Here is a 22,083-nt window from a genome sequence, read left to right as displayed (position 1 = left end):
GCAAGTGTTTTGCCAGGTTCTACATGGTAGACTGGTTAGTAAGGTTAGATCACGTGAGATCCAAGAAGAGTTTGGCTAATTGGATACAAAATTGGCTTGATGGTAGGACAGAGGGTGGTGATCGAGGGTTGTTGTTTAGACTGGAGATTCGTGACTAGCAATGTGCCAGAAGATTCGGTGCTGAGTCCATATTGTTCATCATTTATAGAAATGATTTGGGTGAGACTATAGGAGACATGTTTAGTAGATTTGCAGATGACACCAAAATTAGTCATATTGTGGACAGTAAAGAAGGTTATCTAAGAGTACAAAGAGATCGTCATGAACTGGTCCAGTGGGCCAAGGAATGGTAAGTAGAATTTAATGCCGATAAATGAGGTTTTGCATTTCGGTAAGACAACCAGGGTGGGACTTATGCAGTTAATGATTGGGCACTGGGGAATGTTGTTGAAAAGAGACCTAGTACATGGTTCCTTGAAAGTGGCATCATAAGTATGCAGGTGAAGAAGTAGTGTTTTTGGAATACTTGTCTTCATTGATCAGAGCAGCAGTGCAGTAGTTGTGATATCATGTTGAAGACATTGGTAAAGCCACATTTGGAGTACTGCTTACAATTCTGGTCACCCTGCTATAGGAAGAATGTTATTAAACTGGAAATGGTATAAAAAAGATTGACAAGGATGTTCCCAAGATTGGAAAATCTCAGTTGTAAGGAGAGGCTGAGACCTTTTCCCTAGAGCGAATGAGGCTGAGGGGTATCCTTTTTGAATTTTATAAAATGAGGGCATAGATAAGGTGAATAGCCAAAGGTTTTTCCCCAGAATAGGAGAGTCCAAAACTAGAAGGCATTGATTTAAGGTGAGGGAGGAAGGATTTAAATGGACCTGAGGGTCACCAGTTTCACGCAGAAGGTTGAGTGTATATGGAATAAACTACCAGAGAACGTGGTAGAGGCAGGTACAGTTAGAATGTTTAAAAGATGTTTGGATAGATACATGGATAGGAAAGTTTAGAGGGATATCGGCCAAATGCAAGTAAATGGAACTAGTTCAGTTTAGGAAATCTGGTCGATGTGGACGAGTTGGGCCGAAGGGCCTGCTTCTGTGCTATATGGCTCTAACATTGTATACAATGCCAGTTACATGTCTACTAACTAATATCCAAATTCCTAGCAGGGGGAGAGCTTGGTTACATGAGGAAAAAAGTGATGCTAAGTGTTTACACCTGTGAATTGAAACTTGAAACCAAGTCATACTCTGGCAGTGTGCACTGCTATACCTAACTATACAACACTACAGAACCTTGTTGCTGATGAAGCCACTGACTTAGCTCACTAATGAAACTGGAAAGAATAGAAGCCACTAGGGCTTAGATTCTTCCTGATTGGTTTCACGTAACACGACAACTCATTAACCCAATAGATTGATAGTCAAAGTTGAACTACAGCAGGAAAGTTTAATAGGCAGTAACATAGTTCCAGCTGGTTCAACTCCAGAGTCTTATTCCACCTGAACTGAACCAAAGATTGCTGGTTGTAGGCAAAGTGGATTAAGTAGACGTTCCATTTCAGGCAATCAATGCCCCAAGAGTTGGAAGTATGTTTGTGTAAATTTACTGACTGTGGGCCACAAAGATGTCCTCTTCCTTTTAATGAATTAGAAGTTCCCTGTATAGATAGAGTTGTTAGGACACATAGTGATGCTGTGTGAATCATAAGACATTCAGTGCTGCGAATGACTTCCACTTGCTGTTTTGAAACAGGAAAGGGAGGTGAGACCATATGTGCAAAATGAGTAGGTTGAAAAATAGAATATAGAAATTTTATTTGGTAAAGAAGTGAAGACACAGAAGGAAGTTAGTTTATTTGCATACATTGCATGTCTCAACTTCCTCGCAATAAGGAAAGATGTGTTACAAAAGTAACCAATACTCAAGCAAGTTGGATAGTTTAACTTGTTTATGTTTCACATAACGCTTGAATATATTGCTCATACTCTAATGTTACAAAGTTTAAAGTAATTGAGTTGATTGTTTTGGTGGCTAATTTCAGATTACATTCTTGTGTTGTGCAGATGGCCATTTCCTCGCATGAAAATGCTACACCAGTAAAACTGTTGCATAATGCTGCAGGGCATTTAAATGGACCAGCACGGACTATTGGTGCAGCTCTTATAGGATACCTAGGTACAGTGCTGTTTAATGTTAGCCCAACACTGGAAATTGTAAATTATTCATTGGTATAGAATTTACTTACAATTAACTGGAAATCTGACTTCAATGTTATTTTAGAATGATATACAAAGTCAACTTTTATTACAAAAGTTCTATCTTTTTTAAAAAAAATTGTTGGTCATCAGCCATGATTTTAACCCATCAAGTGTCAAAAATGAGACATGAAAGGTTTGGTTAGTTTATTTGGTTATTTGCAACAGGGTGAAGCCAAGAGTATAGGATCACGTCCTGCACCAGCTTAATTCACCATCATGGCTCTATCTTCTCAACACCGCTGTCTCATCTAAGACATGGCTATCCTTGTTTTGAACTCTCTGCCTGTCGTATCTTTCTAAGGAGCCAATGATCGTCTGTGATTGTAGCAACTTCTTACTTGCATTTGGGAGAAAGTATTAACATTTTTGCAGCAGCTTACACCTAATTCTTGTGGTTCATGCTGCAGGACTTAGCATACAGGCAAGGGCCTCACTGAAATTGAATAGTTAGTTTTAATGTTTTATTTTTGTGTTTTAATTCTAGCTAACTGGATTCAACACTTAGCATTAACCTAACCAAAAGTACTGAGTGTAAATTTACTGCAAGCCCAGCAAAGGTTTTTTTTTAACTTGTTTCCTATTGGTCCAAAAGAAGTAGGATGGCTTCCTCAGCCCTTACAGGTTGCATAGCCTTCTCCACCTCTTCAACCTTCCATTTAATTTGACTACTGAATACATTGCAGCTGCTTCAGGCTTCTTGCTGCACTTGCTTATCACTCATCCACTTAACCTCACTTTATTGTGATGATGATTGTTCGAGACAGAGACCTGAAAAGAGGTCTTTGGCCCATCAAGTCTGCATCAGTCAAAAACAGCCAATTAATTATTCTAGTCCCATGTTTCAGCACTAGACTTGTACGCTTTGGCATTGCAAATGTACATCTAAATGCTTCTTAAATCTTACCAGGGTTTCTGTCTCTACCACCCTTACAGGCAGTGAGTCCCAGATTCCTGCCATCCTCTGGGTGACAAATCTTTTTCTCATCCCCTCTAAATCTCTGCTCCAGGCCTTAAAGTTTTACCCCTGGAAACTCCATGGTTTCTTCCCATCTTCTGTGTATGCCTCTTATCTTCTGCGTCTCACTCATTTTCCCACTTAATCTCCCCTGCTTCAAGGAAAACAGCCCCAGTATATGCAATTTCTCTTCATTACTAAAACTCTCCAGTCCAAGTAAATCTCCTTTGCAACCTCTCCAGTACAATTACTGTAAAGGTCCTGCGATGTTCAAATAAGGCATCCTGAAATGGGCCCGGATATTAAACTTTCCACGATGGGCCCAAGTTTACCTGATGCCCACAGATAAAATTCAAGCTATGTTTCCTTGAAATAATCTTAAAAAACACCATCTTTAACTTTATATTATAGGTAGATCTTGCCCTCACTGTCCAGCAGAGGTTATGTGTGTAATTTAGTGGAATAATGCTAAGTAATAAAACACTTTCTGTATTAACTTCATATTCAGCTTTTATTAATATTTTGACATTCATTATTCAAATGCATAATTTAAAATAAACAAGAATTAAAAAGCAAAACCAAGCTTCCTTGCAGTATTTCTTTTTATATAGTGCTTACTGGTAGTAATTGTTCTTGATGGAAAGTTTAAAATGTTTTGAAGTGCATCATTTTTGTTTGTTTTTAAATTATTGTTGATTTTCTTTGTCAGGTGTGAGGACCTTTGTTCCTAGGCCTGTTGCCACTACGTTACAATACATTGGTGGAGCAGCTGCTATTTTAGGCTTGGTTGCAATGGCATCAGATGTTGAAGGCCTCTACGCTGCTGTGAAGGCTCTTGTTTGTGTGGTAAAAAGTAATGCACTGGCAAGCAAAGAGATGGAGAGGATTAAGGGCTATCAAGTAAGAACTTCAATGCAATTCTTGTTTAAGGGAACAGCCTTCTATCTGTAAAAACTGAAAGAACTGCGGATGTTCTAAATCCGAATCAAAAACAGAAGTTGCTACAAAAGCCTAGCAAATCTGGCAGCATCTGTGAAGAGAAATCAAAGCTAATGTTTCCGATCTGGTGACCTTCCTCAGAACAGGAACAGTCACCTGACCTGAAATGTTGGCTTTGATTTCTCTTAACAGATGCTGCCAGACTTGCTGGGCTTTTTCAGCAACTTCTGTTTTTGAGCCTCATATCTGTGCAGCTTACAACAATTTTGGAAGTGGTTTTGTCGTCTGTAAATGCCAATGAATAAAATGCTCAAAAAGATGGGATTGCAAACAGATGAAGTGATAAATGAAACAAATTTTGGGAAATTTTGCTTATGTTGTAATTCACTATTTGGATATATATAGATTCAGACTATGGGCAGAAATATTTGAACTTAATTTATGTTTTGTAGTCTTGCTGGATGTTATTTGGATGTTGGGGAAAAGTAATGAAACTTTCTACTGAGTGAGGCAGATCGATATTGAATGTGTCTTTATTGGATACACAAGTTTTTAAATTTGCTGTTGGACTTCATTCAGAATACAATTCAACCAAATTCTCAATTAAACTAAAAAGCATGTAATAGATATTGGAGTTAAAGGCTGTGTTAGAGCAAAAGAGCAAAATTGAATTGTGTAGTGGTTGAGTAATCAGAAAAATGAGTTAAGTCCAAGTTCTGCACTCTGGGGGGAGAAAAACAGTTTAGGATTAGCCTTCATGAAAATTTGTTTAAAATGGAATGGTATAGATAGGGTTAGCGCTGAAGATGTCCTTCAATATAGACTGGGAGAGTAGTTATGGAGGACATAAGCTTAAGGAAAAATAAGTGGTTAGTATAATAAAATTGTTCAATTACTCAAATATAATAAGTATGTGGAATAATCTGTCACTACCCTAATCTGACAATGAGGTAGTAGAGATATTTGAAATATAGTTAAGCACTCAAATAAAAGAGCTAATGTGCCAGTGGGAAAATCTTCAATGAAGTGATTTTTTTTCACATTGATTTCTCTCCTATTCTTTACATTATTATTTCAAGTTTCCCAATACCTCTTTCCTAAATATAATTGAGAGAATTTCTGAGTAACATGTTGTTTTTCCTCTTTTTAGCTCCTGGCAATGCTGCTGAAGAAGAAGCGGATTCTGTTGAACAGTCATATTCTCCATCTTACATTTTCGTTAGTGGGTACTGTTGACAGTGGCCACGAGACCAGTATCATTCCTAATTCTAATGGATTTCAGGATTTGCTTTGTGATTTTGATGTAAGACACAAATTAAGAAGTGGTACAACAGTAACTTAGAAAATAGTACACAACACTGACTGCTTGCACACAGTAATCTAAGAGGAGCAGTGTGAAATATTGGTCAAAATCATCATGAGAAGGGAAGTGTTAGAGGGGTTGGAACCTTTGTGGATAAGTTGCCAAGGCTGGGTGGTTTGTTTGCTAGGATGTTGAAGGAGGTCAGTGAGGAAATAGCAGATGCTCTGAAGATTATTTTCAAATCTTGACTCGACCCAGGTGAAGTGCTGGAAGACTGGAGGAAAACAAATGTGGTTTTGTTTCTAAAGGGTACAAAGGAAATGCAAAACAATAATAGGACAGTTAGTCTTTCTTCAGTGGTGGGCAAATCATTTGAATCAATCCTGAGAGATCAGTTAAACTGTCACTTAGAAAGGCATGGGCTAGTCAAGGATAGTCAGCATGGCTTTGTTAGGGGAAGATCATGCCTTACAAATTTGATTGAATTATTTGAGGAAATGAGAAGGAGGGTAGTGTAGTGGATGTGGTCTGCTTGGATTTTAGTAAGGCATTTGACAGGGTGCCACATAGCAGACTGGTCAGAAAAGTAAATGGGATATAGGATAATGTATCGAATCGGATCCAAAGTTGACTTAGTAACAGGAAACAGTTGCTGGATGCCCGTGTGAATGGAAAGGTGTTAGGAGTGGGATCTTTGCTGCTTGTTTTATACATTAACAGTTTGGATTTGAATGTTGGAGATACAATTGGGAGATTTGCAGACTACACAGAAATCGCCCATGTAGTGGATAGCTGCAAGTTCCAAAATGGTATAGATGGGTTGGTGGACTGTGCAGGAAAGCGGCAGATAAAGTTCAACTCTAATAATTGTGAGGTAATGTAATTGGGGAAGTCAAACAGTAAAAGGGAATACACAGTAAACAGGAATATACTGAGGGGGGTAGATAAAATGAGCGATCTTGGCTTGCAAGTGTATAGGTCCCTAAAGGTAGCGGTGCAGAGGTTATAAAAATATGAGATGCCCTCCTTCATTGGCAGAGGTATAAAATATAAAATTATGGATATAATGATGAAACTGTATAAGACACTGGTGAGGCCACAATTGGAGTATTGAGTGCAGTTCTGGTCACATTGTGGGAAGGAAGTAATTGCTCTAGAGAGAATGCAGGAAATATTTCCAAAAATGTTGATAGAGCAGGAGAATTGTAGATAAGAGGAGAGATTGGAGAGTTTGGGGTTGTTTTCTTTGGAACAGAAAAGACTGATGGGTGACATGATTGAGGTATACAAAATTGTGAGGGGTAAAGATAGAGTAGACAGGAGGAACTTGTTTCCCATTGCAGAGAGTTCAAAAACCAGGGGTCATAGATACAAGCTAAGTGACAAGAATTAGAGGAGATTTGAGAAAAAATTTTATTACGCAGAGGGTGATGGGTGTTTGGAATTTATTACCTGAGTTGAGGTGGAGGCAGGGAGCCTACACTCCTTTGAAAAAGTACCTCAATCTGTGTCTTGATGTATTGTAAGCTGCAGGCCTCTGGCTATGTGCAGGAAGATGGAATTAGAATAGGCATCCAGATGTCTTTGGGTCAGTATGGACAAAAGGGCCAAATGCTCCTCTCTGCTGTATCATCTCTATGGTCCTACATGTGACCAAAAGGAAAGCTGTTTTCTCAGAATTTCAGTGGGATATGGGGAGGGTCCTCTTTAGATCCCCTGCATTTTTTTTGTCAAAGACTTGCCTTACAACACTTGTAGGCGGGATCATATTACTGAATTCCAATAGTAAGTATTGATTGAAAAATCAATTAGGAAAGTAGTGTATCCTTAAAAAAATAAAATTGTTAAAATGGAGCTCTAGAATTCCAGTACCTTCAACAAGTAATGCAAGTGATACTTGGTTAATGCCGATTACTCCAATCCTTACATTTAAAGGAATGTCATTTCTGGGGTAGTCAGGACAGTGGCTGTCCTGCAGCACTTTCAGCTCCCAGCTCAGAATTTTTAACCTATGACATATATTTTATTTTTCCAGGTCTGGCTTAATGCACCATATGAACTTCATCTGTCATTGTTTGAGCACTTTATTGAACTTCTCACTGAATCAAGGTATTATGTTATTTCAAGATACTTCTAAAATATTCATGTTGCTAATAACAGTGATTAGGAATAAAAGGTTGCTTTGATTCTCTTTTACAGTGAGGCTTCTAGAAATGCCAAGTTAATGAGGGAATTCCAATTGGTACCAAAGCTTCTGCTCACTCTGAGAGATACATCCTTGTCCCAAATGACCATTGCAGCTATCAGTAACGTGCTCAGCCTTTTGCTGCAAGGCTTTCCAAACAGCAATGACCTGCTCAGGTAGAGTTCAAGAACAGCAAATAATGTTAAAGTCACCAAGGAATAGAATTGCAGTAATCCTTTTGAGTACGATGTATGTTTTCTAATTTAAAAAAAATTGATATGTGTGATCTGAAACCATGGAATTACAGAAAAGAGCTTACTTGTGAAAAGCTTTATGCAAGTTGCACAATAACTATAATGGTGAGGTGCAATGTACTTCAGTTGAATACAAGATAATATAACTGAGGTGATTTTGTAATGATTCCAGTTAATGGTGTGATTGGAAAAGTCGCATCCCAGGATGAAATTTGGTTTGATAAATGTATGTATGATTTTTGTTCATTTATTTGAAATGTAATGATTAGTCGTTGAAACATATTAATATTCTGCTGTTGATGTCCTTTAATACCAGGATAGAAGTTTATTAAACCAAAAAAGACACAGAAACTAATTTATATAGATATAGGGGATACTTTTAAAGTATCTTAACATAACTAGCAAGACCAAGTTTCAACCTGTTTCCCAACACAATCTGTGACAAACAGTACATAGAACAGTACAGCACAGGAACGAACATGTGCCAAATGTAATGCCAATTAAACTAATCCCTTCTGCCTGCCCCTGCTCAATATCCCTCCATTCCTTGCATATACATATGCTTATCTAAAAGTTCCTTAAACGCCCCTATCATTCAAGACTCCTTCGACTCAGTTTAAAAAAAACTTGAAGTCCAGAGAAATTATCCCCCCTCACTCAACTCTAGTTTTCTACTTAACTTACAGCTTCCATATACATTTCTGTGGACTGTGGAGATAATTTTCATAATTCCTTTCCATCTCTGCGGAGAAGAATCTTCCACAATTCTGAGGGCCTAACTCATCTCACTTCTAAAATTTCAGTGCAAGCTCTACTGGCTTTAAAATGTGACAAACTAGAAAATTCTGCTGAGTTGGTTGGTTCCACTGAACTAAGCTAAACTCTTGTTTCAGCTGCGCTGAAAAACTTCTGTCTATTTCCCTGGAGTCAAAACAAAACGAACGGATTTGTTCTGTTTACTCTGCCAGTCACAAATTCACCAGTATAAGCATCTTATCTATGAACACTACAGGGGCTCTGCCAGGCACCTCATTATAAATACATTGCTTTCTTCACAATTATGTATTTGGAAAACTGTTCCGGAATGAGTTTTGACCTTTTAAAATCTTTACAAATCACCAAACTCCAACTCTGTTTTAAAATCCAACTTCGAAAAATAATAATTAATATATGTGCACATTTCATTTATTGTTTTCTATGACATTTGCTTCATTCCCTTTAATTTTGTACAGTTATCTATGGTGATTCCATCTAAAAATATCTTTTGGGTGGGAATGAACTTCCTTGGTTATTTCAACAAAATATGTTGAACTTTAAAATTTTCAGGCCTATCTGTGATAAAAGCTTCACATTCAGAAAAATTGCTTAAAGGTGTGTTGTAAAAGCAGTTACTCACCTTTGCCCAGTGTCTTGAAGCTCTTTTGTTTTCCTCGAAGTTATACTTGGGTACAGAAGAGACCAGTTGTAAATCTAAAATGTTTTTGATAATTGTCCATTCTCTTCAGTGCTGCATTGAATATGAGCAAAATTCAGCTCAGACTATGTTGTACACCCCCTGTATAGTACTACAAAATAAAGGAACCCCTTGCATTTTATGAAAGATGTAATTACTTTTCACTTTTCATTTTGTCTGCAATTCTTTTCCTTTACCCAACTATCCTCTAAAAATGTACATGTAAACAGTTATTGAAAGAGTTTTAAGTATACCATTTATGAACCTGTATGGCAATTGGTGAAATTATTTTTGCCTAAGTAGAAATGCCAATTCATAAAGTATTTAGTCATAGAGATGTACAGCATGGAAACAGACCCTTCGGTCCAACTCGTCCATGCCGACCAGATATCCCAACCCAATATAGTCCCACCTGACAGCACCCGGCCCATATCCTTCCAAACTCTTCCTATTCATATACTCATCCAGATGCCTTTTAAATGTTGCAATCATACTAGCTCCACCACTTCCTCTAGCAGCTCATTCCATACGCATACTGCCCTCTGTGTGAAAAAGCTGCCTCTTAGGTCTCTTTTACATCTTCCCCTCTCACCCTAAACCTATGTCCTCTAGTTCTGGACTCACCCACCCCTGGGAAGAGACTTTGTCTCTTTTATCCTATCCATGCCTCTCATGATTTTATAAACCTCTATAAGGTCACCCTTCAGCCTCCAACGCTCCAGAGAAAACAATCCCAGCCTATTCAACCTCTCCCTATAGCTCAGATCCGCCAACCCTGGCAACAAACTTGTAAATCTTTTCTGAACTCTTTCAACTTTCACAACATCCTTCCAATAAGAAAGGGACCAGAATTGAACGTAGTTTTCCAAAAGTGGCCTAACCAATGTCCTGCACAGCCGCAACATGACCTCCCAACTCCTGTACTCAATACTCTGACCAGTAAAGGAAAGCATACCAAATGCCTCCTTCAGTATCCTATCTACCTGCGACTCCACTTTCAAGAACCTATGAATCTGGACTCCAAGGTCTCTTTGTTGAGCAACATTCCGTTACCATTAAGTGTATAAATCCTGCTAAGATTTGCTTTCCTAAAATGCAGCACCTCATATTTATCTGAATTAAACTCTATCTTCCACTTCTCAGTCCACTGGCCCATCTGATCAAGATCCCATTGTAATCTGAGGTAACCTTCTTTGCTGTCTACTACACCTCCAATTTTGGTGTCATCTGCAAACTTACTAACTGTACCTCCTTATGCTCACATCCAAATTGTTTATATAAATCACGAAAAGTAATGGACCCAGCACCGATCTTTGTGTCACTCCACTGGTCACAGGTTTTCAGTCTGAAAAACAACCCTCCACTGCCACCCTCTGTCTTCTACCTTTGAGCCAGTTCTGTATCCAAATGGCTAGTTCTTCCTGTATTCAGTGAGATCTAACCTTGCTAACCAGTCTCCCATGGGTAACCTTGTCGAATGCCTTACTGAAACCCATATAAATCACGTCCACCACTCTGTCCTCGTCAATCCTCTTCGTTACATCTTCAAAAAACTCAATCAAGTTTGTGAGACATGATTTCCCATGTGCAAAGCCATGATGATTATCCCTAATCAGTCCTTGCCTTTCCAAATACATGTATGTCCTGTCTCTCAGGGTTCCCTCCAGCAACTTGCCTTCCACCGATGTCAGGCTCTCTGCTGTATAGTTCCCTGGCTTGTCCTTACCACCTTTCTTAAATAATGGCAACACGTTAACCAACCTCCAGTCTTCTGCCACCTCACCTGTGACTATCAATGATACAAATATCTCCTTAAGAGGCCCAGCAATCACGTCTCTGGCTTCCCACCGAGTTCTAAGGTACACCTGATCAGGTCCTGGGGACTTATCCTCTTATGCGTTTTAAGACATCCAGCACTTCCTCCTCTGTAATATGGGCATTTTTCAAGATATCACCATCTATTTCCCGACATTGTATACCTTCCATGTCCTTTTCCACAGTAAACGCTGATGCAAACTACTCATGTCATATCTTACCCCATCTCCTGCAGTTTCACACACAGGCCGCCCTGCTGATCTTTGAGGAATAAGAGAATAGAGCCATAATTCTATTAGTTTTACAATAGTGATATGAAAGGATAGACCAGATCTAAAAGGCCAATTTTGACGGTATTAGGCTGATTTGAGGGCAGATGTTCACAGGTAAAGGGACGGCTGGAAAATGGGAACCCTTCAGAAATGAGATAACAAGAATCCAGAGACAGTATATTCCTGCTAGGGTGAAAGGAAAGGTTGGTAGATGTAGGGAATGCTGTACAGTTGCAGTCAGATTTCCTTACTCTTATAGTCCAATCCCTTGAAAAAAGGGCCACCAATCCTTCACCTTCCTAATTAACTGCTGTACGTGTGTGCTAGCTAACACGTGTTTCACGCACAGATACTCGCAAATCCCTTTGTGGTGCGGCTTTCTGCAGTTTTGCTCCATTTAAATAATGTTCTGTTCTTTTGTCCTGTTTTCCAAAATGAACAACTTCATATTTTCCCCACGTTACACCCCATTTGCCAACATTTTGCCCACTTACTTAGTCTAACAACATCTCTTTATAGATGGTTTGTATCCCTCTCACTGCCTTATATTCCACCTGTTTTGTGGAATCTACAGATTTGGTTGCAATACATTTACTTCCCTCCTGCAAGTTAAATTGTAAACAGTTATGATGCTTGCACTGATCCCTATGGAACTCTACTGGTCATGGGTCCCCGTCCTGAAAAATAACTCCTTATTCCCACTCACTATTTCTTGCCTGTGAGCCAATTCTCTATCCATGCCAGTGTACTAGCTCTGACACTATGGGCTGTTATGACTTAACCTTCTTTAGTGACTTCTACATTGCCAAATGCAATACATCTATTAGTTCCCCTCTATCCATCTGGTGAGACTTCCTCAGAAAGGGCTAATACATTAGTAAGACTCTATTCCCTTCCATGAGGCCATGCTGACTTCATTAAATTATGATTTTCTGAATGCTCTGCTGTTGCTCCCTTAATAGATTAAAATTCTGTTCTGATAATAAATGGTAAAGTAATCAATCTATAGTTAGCTGATTTTTGCCTCCCTCCTTTTTTGAATAGGTTTCTCACATTACCAGTTTTCCAATTCTCTGGTACTTCTCCACAATTTGAGTTTTTTTTAGAAAATTACAAACCATGCATCCATTATCTTTGTAACTGCTTCTTTCAGATTCCTAGGATGCAAACCATCAGGGCCAAGGCACTTATCTGCCTTTAGCCCCATTGTTTGTCTAACAATACTAGTTTAGTGATGGTGATGATACTTAATTCCTTCCCTGTGTTCTTCAGTATTAATGGGATGTTCAAAGTATCTTCTACTGTAAAAACGATTGAAAATATCTGTTTAACCCATCTGCCATTTCCTTGTTCCCCAAAACTACTTTCTAAGGTGCCTGCGTTCACCTTGACCGCTCGCTTCCTTTTTATATATTTAAAGAATATCTTATTGTCAGTTTTTATAGTTCTCGCTAGTTTGCTCTTGTAGTTTATTTTCTTTGTCTTTATTATATTCTTACTGCTGCTTTGCAGGATTCTGAATTTACCCCAGTCTTTAACATTATCACTGACTCTGGCCACTTTACATACATTTTGTTTCAACTTAGTGCTCACCTAAACTTCCTTTGTTAGCCGTGGTTGATCTCTCGCATAAATTCTTTCCATACTGGGATATATTTTTGTTGAGTCATGAATTATCTCCTTAAGGACTAAGCAGTTGCAAATGGTACTAAACATTGTGTAATCATCAGAGATCATCTCCTTTTCTGATCCTATCCTGACAGCAATTGATGGTTAAGAGTGACTTGAAGAAAACCAGGAAAGCAAGATGATGTTATTTACCTAACTAAAGTTATGGTGGTGACAAACATATTACAGTAAATAGTTATAAATGCCTTTGGTATTCCAATCTTGCAGGTAGATATTTGTTAATTTTCACTTTTCTCGTATCAAGGTTTGGTCAGTTTCTGTCTTCTACGTTGCCTACTTTTGCAGTCTGTGAGAAGTTTGTTATCATGGAAGCAAAAAATGAGGAAAAGGAAGAAGGTAAGCTACATACCTCTTGTTTAAAATTTCTTTATATATTGACTATATGACTTAGTCTAATATTTGATTAACTTGGCCGTTTTAATTTGATTCTTTTCTCTGTCTCTGTATGTTTCTCCCTATTCTAATCATAAAAGTTTGAAAGGTAGATGAGGGCTACCTGGATGCTTAAACTTATTTTGTGCTTAGGTGACTTGGTGCGCACTTGCACTACAGATGCAACTTTAGTGGAAAATGTAAAAATAACACTGAATCAACATAAGTGTGTGAGATAATCTGAAGGAAAACATTTTTGCCTGTCCACTATTGAAGAATGCTGGACGACATAGTAATTAATTGACTGTAATTCAGCAACCATTATCTGCAGTACTGCGGGCCAACCACTGATTAGTACTGTATCCATATTTGGTCTCTGAGCCACAAGGCGATAGTCCAGAAAAGAACCATGCTTAATCCCTGGTGTCGGGAGTCTGAGAAATTAGAAATACTTGAGAAATTTAGGCTTTTCAGCCTGGATTGAAAGTTTTGAAGAAATTATACTATGTGGTTTGTGAAGTCTTAAACAATCTGGCAAAGGTAGATCTGGATCTTTACTTCAAACTGTGGGATAGAATGTGGAGAAGAAAGTTCTAGTAATTGAAAGTAATTTTAAGATCAATATGAAGAAGTTCCCCAAACAAAAATTCATTAACAGTTGAAATAAAATTTCAGATTAAGAAGGGGAGATAAAAACCAGAGGTGAATTTAAGAAACAGTGACTTGCTCTAATTGGTTGGAAGGGGAATACTGTAGTACACTTCATAAACAATTGATTATGGGGACTATCTATATCCAGCCGTGTATTGTCATGATAGTATTGGTGAAGGATATATAAAGTAATCTGAAATGACAGCAGGGAAGTTGCTCAAAGTCAAGACCACATAGATATTGATGCGAGTGAAGTATGCTCATTTCTACATTGCCTCCAAGAAGCCGGAGAAAGTTTTGGCTCATCTGGGTTCTGATGTTGGTCAATAATTTTGAAAAGAGTAGCAAAAGATTTTTAATAGATGAGAATAAATAAACTGAATATAATCAGTATACCTCTGGAAATTGACAAATTCATGAACTCCTAAACTTGGAGCCCAGTGTGGAAGTTAAGGATCATGAAGAATAAAGACATAATTAGTTAGATTAGACAAGTGAAATGAGAGTCTGCACTTCATTTTCATGGACAGAGATTGGTGGTGAGACATAGTTCGCATAAGCATGCCTCCTAGAGGCCATTTAAATGATTGCTGCTGATGAAATTGGATATTGGAATTCTTGGTGTCTGCTATCTGGAATATGGAGATTAAACCAGGTAGGACCATGACTTTTCTCTCTGCATTTAATTTGGATGGCCAGGAAACCCTTTGGTGAACTGAGGTACTTCTGCAGGGTGCCCTGAAACAGAGAATTAGGGATGATTTATGCAGGGAATAGAGTGTATCAAGTATCCTTTGTATGTAGTTGTTAGGTTCCATTCTGGGACAGTTGATCGCAGAGAAGATTGTACATAAACTGTGCATAAACCATTTTCGAACTGTCCAACTTGTCAAAGCCAGTCAAGAAATGTCAAAATGTGTTTTTATGCAAGAGAATGTTTTTGTCAATGGAACATAGCCTGTAATAGAGCTATCCTTTCTATTATAAGCGCTTCATCAGGAATATAATGCTCCTCCTGCTCCTTGGATGCTGCCTGACCTCCTGTGCTTTTCAACTCTGATCTCCAGCATCGGCAGTCCTCACTTTCTCCTATTTTTATTTTATTGTGTGCATGCGTGCTCATGGATATATAATGAGTTGACTTGTACACAAGAACCAGAAGAAATAGGAGCAGGAGTAGGCCATTTAACCCATCAATCATCCCTTGAAAATTAACAAGATCATAGCTAATCCATCCCAGGCCTCAACACTCACTTCAACTAGCTCATCATATCCCTGAACTCTGATATTTCAAGTCCATTAAGATTCCCTCACTAGTGAAAACATCTTCTCATAATCTACCCTGTAACTGTCCTCACTTTTGTATGTTTCCATAAAATCATTCTTCATTCTTCTAATTGCTAATGAATCAATACCCTGTTGTGTTAGCAGTTTTGATAAATCAATCCCTTTGTCCTAGAAATCAGTCTAATGAATCTGTTTTGAACTGGCTCCAATGCCAGTACGTTCTTTCTTAAAGCCAGGGATCAAAACTGTATGTAGTTCTCGAGGTACACCCTCACTGACACTCTGTAGAGTTGTAACATGACTTCACTGTTTAAGATTTGACTCCCTAGCAAGTTCTATTTGCCTTATCTGTGAGCTACCTTTGTGATGCATGCACAAGAGCACCTAATCCCTCTGCACTATAATTGTTTAGACTCAATTTATTGTGATGCAACTGAAATTATATATCAAAAAACCTGGATTGTTCAAGTCTCTCATTTTTCAGAATGATCATGTTGATTTCAGTTCTTTCATATTTAAACCTAGAACTTTTTTTAAAAGTTACATTCTCAAGTGAAATTTAACAATAGGTGCCATGTCAGCTCAGATAATGCACTGAAGATGTGAGGTGCACTCTGTGAGGCTGTCTGTGCACCAATGTTCAGACTGATTCTGTTCCTAAAAAAGGGATTTACAGAATCTTGAGAATGTGACTTTTTTTTACAGAAAAGTTCTGGGTTTAAGTATGAAAGAACTGAAACCAACATGGCCATTCTGAAAAATTAGAGACTTGAACAATCCAAGTCTTTTTCGATATATAATTTCAATTGCATCATACTGTAAACTTTTATTGTAAATTCTGTGTCTTACGATCTTATACTGCACCACCACCTGATGAAGGAACAGCATTCTGAAACCTAGTGCTTCCAAATAAACCTGTTGGACATAACCTGGTGTGGTGTGACTTTTTACTTGGTGAACCATGGGTATTCATCCTTATCTCCAAGTTGTTCTTTTTGACTGGAATATATTTTTGCGTGTTGTGAAATATCCATTTAAATGTCCCCCAAAGCTCAGGCACTGTTTTCCCCTTCGATTATTTTGCCAACTCACTTTATTCAACTCATCGTTCCTACCTCTGTACTTGTCTTTTATTTAAGTTGAGGACGCTGGTTTGAGACCCAAATTGTTCTCACTCAAACTGAATTTAAAATTCTACCCTCTAGAGAATACCCTCTCTTATTAATCCAAACTCATTACACATGGTTCTAAAATAGCCTGATTGCAGGAAGGTTTTTAATGCTGTTCTATTATGCCTCCATCTTCTCCTGATTCATACTTGGTTCTACAATGATATAGCTCTTCAGTGATCTATAGATGACTCCCATCTGTGGCTTCTTTCCCTGACTATTTCTTAGTTCCACAGAATCTGAATTTTCATCGTGGTCTGTGGCACCTATATCATTCTCAACATTGTACTGATGCCTTCCTTTATACCCCACCTCTGTTTCCTTTTTAGTTAACTAATAATAATTATCTAATACTTGGATTTTTTCAAGCCTCCAGCAATATGTAAAAATATTGTTTATTTGAAGATTATCTAGAGATGAGTTTTGAAGACTTGGATATTTCACATGTTTGTCAGGTGCCGATGATGATTTGGGTGGCCTTGCTTCAGCTAATACCATTCTGTTGAGAAACAGACTTTTGGATATCCTGCTAAAGTTATTGTATACTTCAAAAGAGAAAAACAGTGTTAATCCACAGTAAGTATTGCTGGAATTACAGTTTGCTGTAATTAATATATATCTATATATAATGTGCAATGTACACTGTCTACTGTCTAATTTTGTTACCTTGTACTGCTTATCAAGTAAAAATCTCACAGTAATATTTGTGTGATCGCTGTGGGTGGATTTAAGTAGCTGTGGGAAAATTTCAAAATGAGGATAATTTTGACTATATAAAATATTTTTCAAAAATTTCTGCTTGTCGTCTTAGAACATTTAAGCAATGTTTTTTTAATATTTTATTTCAGTTTAATTGTTCTTAACATATAAGAAAATTAAAAATGTATGCTCCTTTCCTCGGTCACTAGTCACTTAGTCTGTTGTGTGCAGCAACAACAGAAATTTCACCTCCACAGTACATGTAAATACCAATTAGCAGCTTAGTACAGAGAAATTCTATTTTATTTTGTATGCAGCTGGCCAATCACTCTTCACCAGGACCCGAGGTTGGTGATTAAGTAATTTTGATGTTATTTGATATGTAAGGCTAAATGGATTTGCAATTGGATTTCTATTATGTTGTTAAAACTGCTTTCTGCCCTATTTCTAGCCTGAAATGTTAGCTTACTTGATTAATTCTTCCCTTTCAAAACACACCTATAACAACAAACCCACAGAGCATGTGAAGAATTGGTGAAGATTTGGGGTTTTGACTGGCTTTTGATGTTCATGGAAGAGCACCTGCATCCCACTACTGTCACTGCAGCAATGAGAATTCTTGTTGTACTACTGAGCAACCAGTCGATCCTTGCCAAGTTTAAGGAAGGGCTTTCTGGAGGAGGCTGGCTCGACCAGACTGACTCTGTTCTCACAAATAAAATTGGAACTGTATTAGGTATGTGTGAAATCTTACTGTTGCACAATGTTGCTGGTACATCTGGAATTTGCCTGTTTGCTTTCTGCATTATATAGGAGGCATTATGTTTTGTGTAGCTCCTCCCAAAAAATCAAATGTGACGTATCCATGGTGGAATCCTTCTCTTATTGGATGATTAATCAATGGTCAAACCAGTCCAGATAGTGAAACTTCAAATCATGTTATGGTTACTTAAGAATTTGAACTTAGATTATACAAAAAATGAAATCTGGAATTAAAAATTATGAAACTCTTTTAAGATCTTATTTAAACCCTACATGGTTCTTTTGAGGATTTTGTTTTCTGGAAAGAAAACGGTCATCCTTGTCTGGTCTCAACTGTATATGCCTATAGTCCCACATCAATTTTCTAAGTCTGGAGATAAATGCCAGTGACCCGATATTCAAAACTCAAATGGTTTGCTGCTTTACTAAGGCATCTTCCCTGTACATAAAATGGTATTCTATCACGAAAGTCAGGTATTCTAAACTGGTTTAAATTAATTATGTAGAGCAATATAGTTGGGATGCCTTACAATTATTTTTCCAAGGTCAGTTTGGTTTGATTGAGGAGGTGGCTATAAAATGCATGAGTTTTACCATATTTGCTGTGAAAATAAGTTCCTGAACGGTACATTGAATATACAGTAAGAAAACAAGAAATGTATTACATTTTCAAGCACTTTATGGTAAAGAAGAAGGAACTGTAAACAAAATTTCTCATGTACCTTTTGATAAATGCTATTCAGGAAATACAGGAAACGTTTATAGTTTCTGAAGCCTTCAAGGTTTAGTGTATAATCCAGAGTGACATATCACTTTTAAACTGATAGATGTTGTAGTGCCATCTTTTACATGATGCTTTAAGCCAAAGAAATTCTCTCTGCTTGTTTAGGTAGATATATTGGATCTGTGTGGAGGATTTCTATTGGTATGGTGACTTGACGTTATCCCGCAATATCAAAACCATATTAAACTTCTTCATCTTGCTACTTGTGTCTTTCAAAGAAAAGTATTTTTCCCATTCTGACTCATCCTTGAAAACTATGGGCCTTGCTAAAAGCAAATTCCTATAGGACCTTCCTATATTGCACCTTAAAAATAATTAATTGACTGTTTAGCATTTAGGGCTATCCTCAGGCTGGGAAAAGCGCTGTATTAATGGATGTTCTTATAAATTGGTAGCAATTCTACAAGGGTATTGCTTGCAGTTTGGAGTGGTGTAGAAGCCCTGTCTGATGAGAAAAAACTGTTTGCTTTCAATGCTGATTTATTTGTCTAAATTGCAGCAGTATCATTTTAATCTATTAAACGATTAATCTAAAACAATTTAAATGCGCCGCAAATGTGACAGGATATCAGTTTCCAGTAGCTTCAATACTTTAAGTACTGAAGGTGGGATTTGCATGCATGACGATTGACTGTTCAGGCTATCTGTTTAAAGGCTGATATTAATGCAGTTCTTGAGTTCCTGGGTAACATATGCATGTGGTCATCCTAACTGTTTTTAATCCCATTCGTGCCTCTCCAGCACTCAGGTGAGGATATGTAAATTTAAAGGCCCTACCCAAAAGGATCTTTGCTCAACATACAGCAGTACAACCTGGGCAATGTTCAGGCTTGGGCTGACAAGTAGCAAGTAACATTCACGCCACTCAAGTGCCAAGACACGACAGTCGCTGGACTCAATGCTGCCTCTGCTTTCTCCCCATAGATAATGCCAGGTCTGCTGAGTTTCACCAGCATTTTTTTTGTTTTTGGCTAGAAATTCTGTGACAAGTAACATGCCTTCTTTTTCCCTTGTGCACCTCTACGATGTTGGTCAGAAGACAATTAGACATATGACTAGATGAATGCAGCTCCAACTACACACTAGAAGCTCGACACTTTCCAAAACCAAACAGCACACTTGATTAACATTCCATTCACTCCTTTAACCAACAATGAACAGAGACCAGAGTGTGTATCGTCTACAAAATGCACTGCAATAACTCATCAAGGCTCTTCTGACAGCATCTTCAAAAAATAATTGATCCCTTGAAGACAAGGGTGGCACATGTTTGGTACACCACCACCTGCAAGTTCCTCAAAGTCATACATTGTCCTGACTTGGAACAGTTTTGCTATTCCTTAACTGTCGCTGAGTAATTTTGAAAATCCTTTTCTGACAGCACTGAGTGGCCCTATACCTCCAGAACTGCAGCAGTGCAAGAAGGCAACTCATCACTGTCTCTTCTAGAGCAATTAAGAGCTATGTCCCATGAACAAATTTAAAAAGCTACCTAACTGCTAAGATATGACATAAAACTCTTCTTGCTTCAGGCTAAATGCAAGTAAGATAATTTGCAGCATAATTTAAAACAATTTAAATTTTCTTTATGATGCTGTGCAGTCATGTTATGTTGATTAGAAGTCACGTTACCTTTCACTGAAGAGAGGTTATTTTTTAATGCAAAATTATTGTAACAACACTGATTTTTATCTAACAATATTTGTAACTTGTCATTTTTAGGTTTCAATGTTGGCAGAATTGCTGGTGGTAGATCAACAGTGCGTGAGATAAACCGTGATGCTTGTCACGTCCCTGGTTTTTATATTCTTCAGTCATTCTTACCCAAACATACCAATGTGCCTGAACTATATTTTCTGTTGATGGCCCTTTTCCTCCAACAGCCAGTTACTGAATTGCCAGAAAGCCTCCAGGTATGTAATTCATATAATTTTATTCTTTATTAATTTTTAAAAGGTTTGGGTGCCATTTTGTTACTTCATTTAAATTCATTGAATAAATTTAAGGGTCTAACCCATTAACATGGAATAACATGATTTTTCCCAGTCCAACCTGCACTTGAAAATGTAGAAGTGGGGAAATAGTCTCAATTTATCCAATTTTGAGACCAGTTGGTTTGCAAATGTATTTAAAGAATTAAAACAATTTTACAAGTAATCAAATGGAGTAAGAATGGCAAATTTATTTTCAACCAATGCAATTGAATGCTTTGTCTCTTTAAACTGTGATATATTAGATTAGATTACTTAGTGTGGCCCTTCGGCCCAACAAGTCCACACCGACCCTCTGAAGAGCGACCCACCCACCCCCCATATTTACCCCTTCATCCTAACACTACAGGCAATTTAGCTTGGCCAATTCACCTAACCTGCACATTTTTGGACTGTATGTTTAATAATTTTAGCTGCTTTGTTTCAAGTCTAGATATAATATTTTTTACACCTGTTTTTATAATACAGCATCAGTTTCATTCTGTTTTATCCCATTGGTGATGGCTGACTTGAATCTTGAGATGTTTTATCCTATAAGCTACAGGAACACTAGTGACTCACTGTTTCATATTGTTCATATTTAGTGTTAAAAGTCTGCAGCAAACTATTTTGCTGCTAATAGGTGCAATTTTGTGGAGGTGTTGAGGTCTCAGATGCTGGCTAGACAGTTGGACAGAGCTCCGCATTGCCTCATTTGAGGAAGGCCTGTAGCAATTTGTGCCATAGCCTAGTAGCTGGATGACTTCTGGGCTGAAGGATACAAATGGATGTCCTGCTACCAAGAACTACCAGCCAATGGTAAACCAGCAGCATTTCCAGGGCAATAATGGTTGCAGCTGGTGATTGACTCACCCCAGGCCTCTGAGGATGCACACAGGCACAAGTGAGTGACAACAAAGAAGAAAGCAGTGCGGCAAGGAAGGAGAAGAGTTGGTAGCTTGACCCATTCCTTCCCAATGTCCGATCCTTCAATGAGACCTCTGGGAGCACACCAGAAAACATGCCAGGGTCTACTTGTCATTCAGTGTTGTGAGTCACACCATCTGTTTTTGAGTTAGTGTGTTTCTGCTTTGTTTATAGCACTTTGAACATTGAGAATCTGAAAGATTAAAACAAACTACTTTCTCAGGATGACTTTAAATTAACGAGTGATGACATACCTCTATCAAAAAAAAATTAGGTCAATATTTAATGATTATTCTGGACCTTGGAAATTCAAATCTTTGAAATCAGCTG

At 37.9% G+C, this 22,083-nt stretch overlaps 1 protein-coding gene across 9 annotated transcripts in view; it reads left to right on the top strand.

The window, feature by feature from the left end:
* Nucleotides 1-22,083, top strand: part of wdfy3 (WD repeat and FYVE domain containing 3) — a 406,146-nt gene that overhangs the window by 221,378 nt on the left and 162,685 nt on the right. For 5 of the 9 annotated variants that reach the window (XM_072594588.1, XM_072594809.1, XM_072594597.1 and 2 more), the window contains 10 exons: nt 2,073-2,184; nt 3,932-4,122; nt 5,312-5,464; nt 7,500-7,573; nt 7,664-7,825; nt 13,377-13,468; nt 17,067-17,187; nt 17,628-17,657; nt 17,829-18,046; nt 20,579-20,769. In XM_072594588.1, coding sequence (XP_072450689.1) covers nt 2,073-2,184; nt 3,932-4,122; nt 5,312-5,464; nt 7,500-7,573; nt 7,664-7,825; nt 13,377-13,468; nt 17,067-17,187; nt 17,628-17,657; nt 17,829-18,046; nt 20,579-20,769 — 1,344 coding nt within the window. The remainder of the gene's footprint in view (nt 1-2,072; nt 2,185-3,931; nt 4,123-5,311; nt 5,465-7,499; nt 7,574-7,663; nt 7,826-13,376; nt 13,469-17,066; nt 17,188-17,627; nt 17,658-17,828; nt 18,047-20,578; nt 20,770-22,083) is intronic. The other 4 variants (XM_072594894.1, XM_072594977.1, XM_072594653.1 and 1 more) reach the window with 1 other exon arrangement.

The sequence above is a fragment of the Chiloscyllium punctatum genome, chromosome 1, assembly GCF_047496795.1.
Source record: "Chiloscyllium punctatum isolate Juve2018m chromosome 1, sChiPun1.3, whole genome shotgun sequence".
In the NCBI taxonomy this organism is placed as follows: Eukaryota; Metazoa; Chordata; class Chondrichthyes; order Orectolobiformes; family Hemiscylliidae; genus Chiloscyllium; species Chiloscyllium punctatum.
Note: the sequence above shows the minus strand (reverse complement) of the source record. Positions and strands in the feature narration are given on the sequence as shown.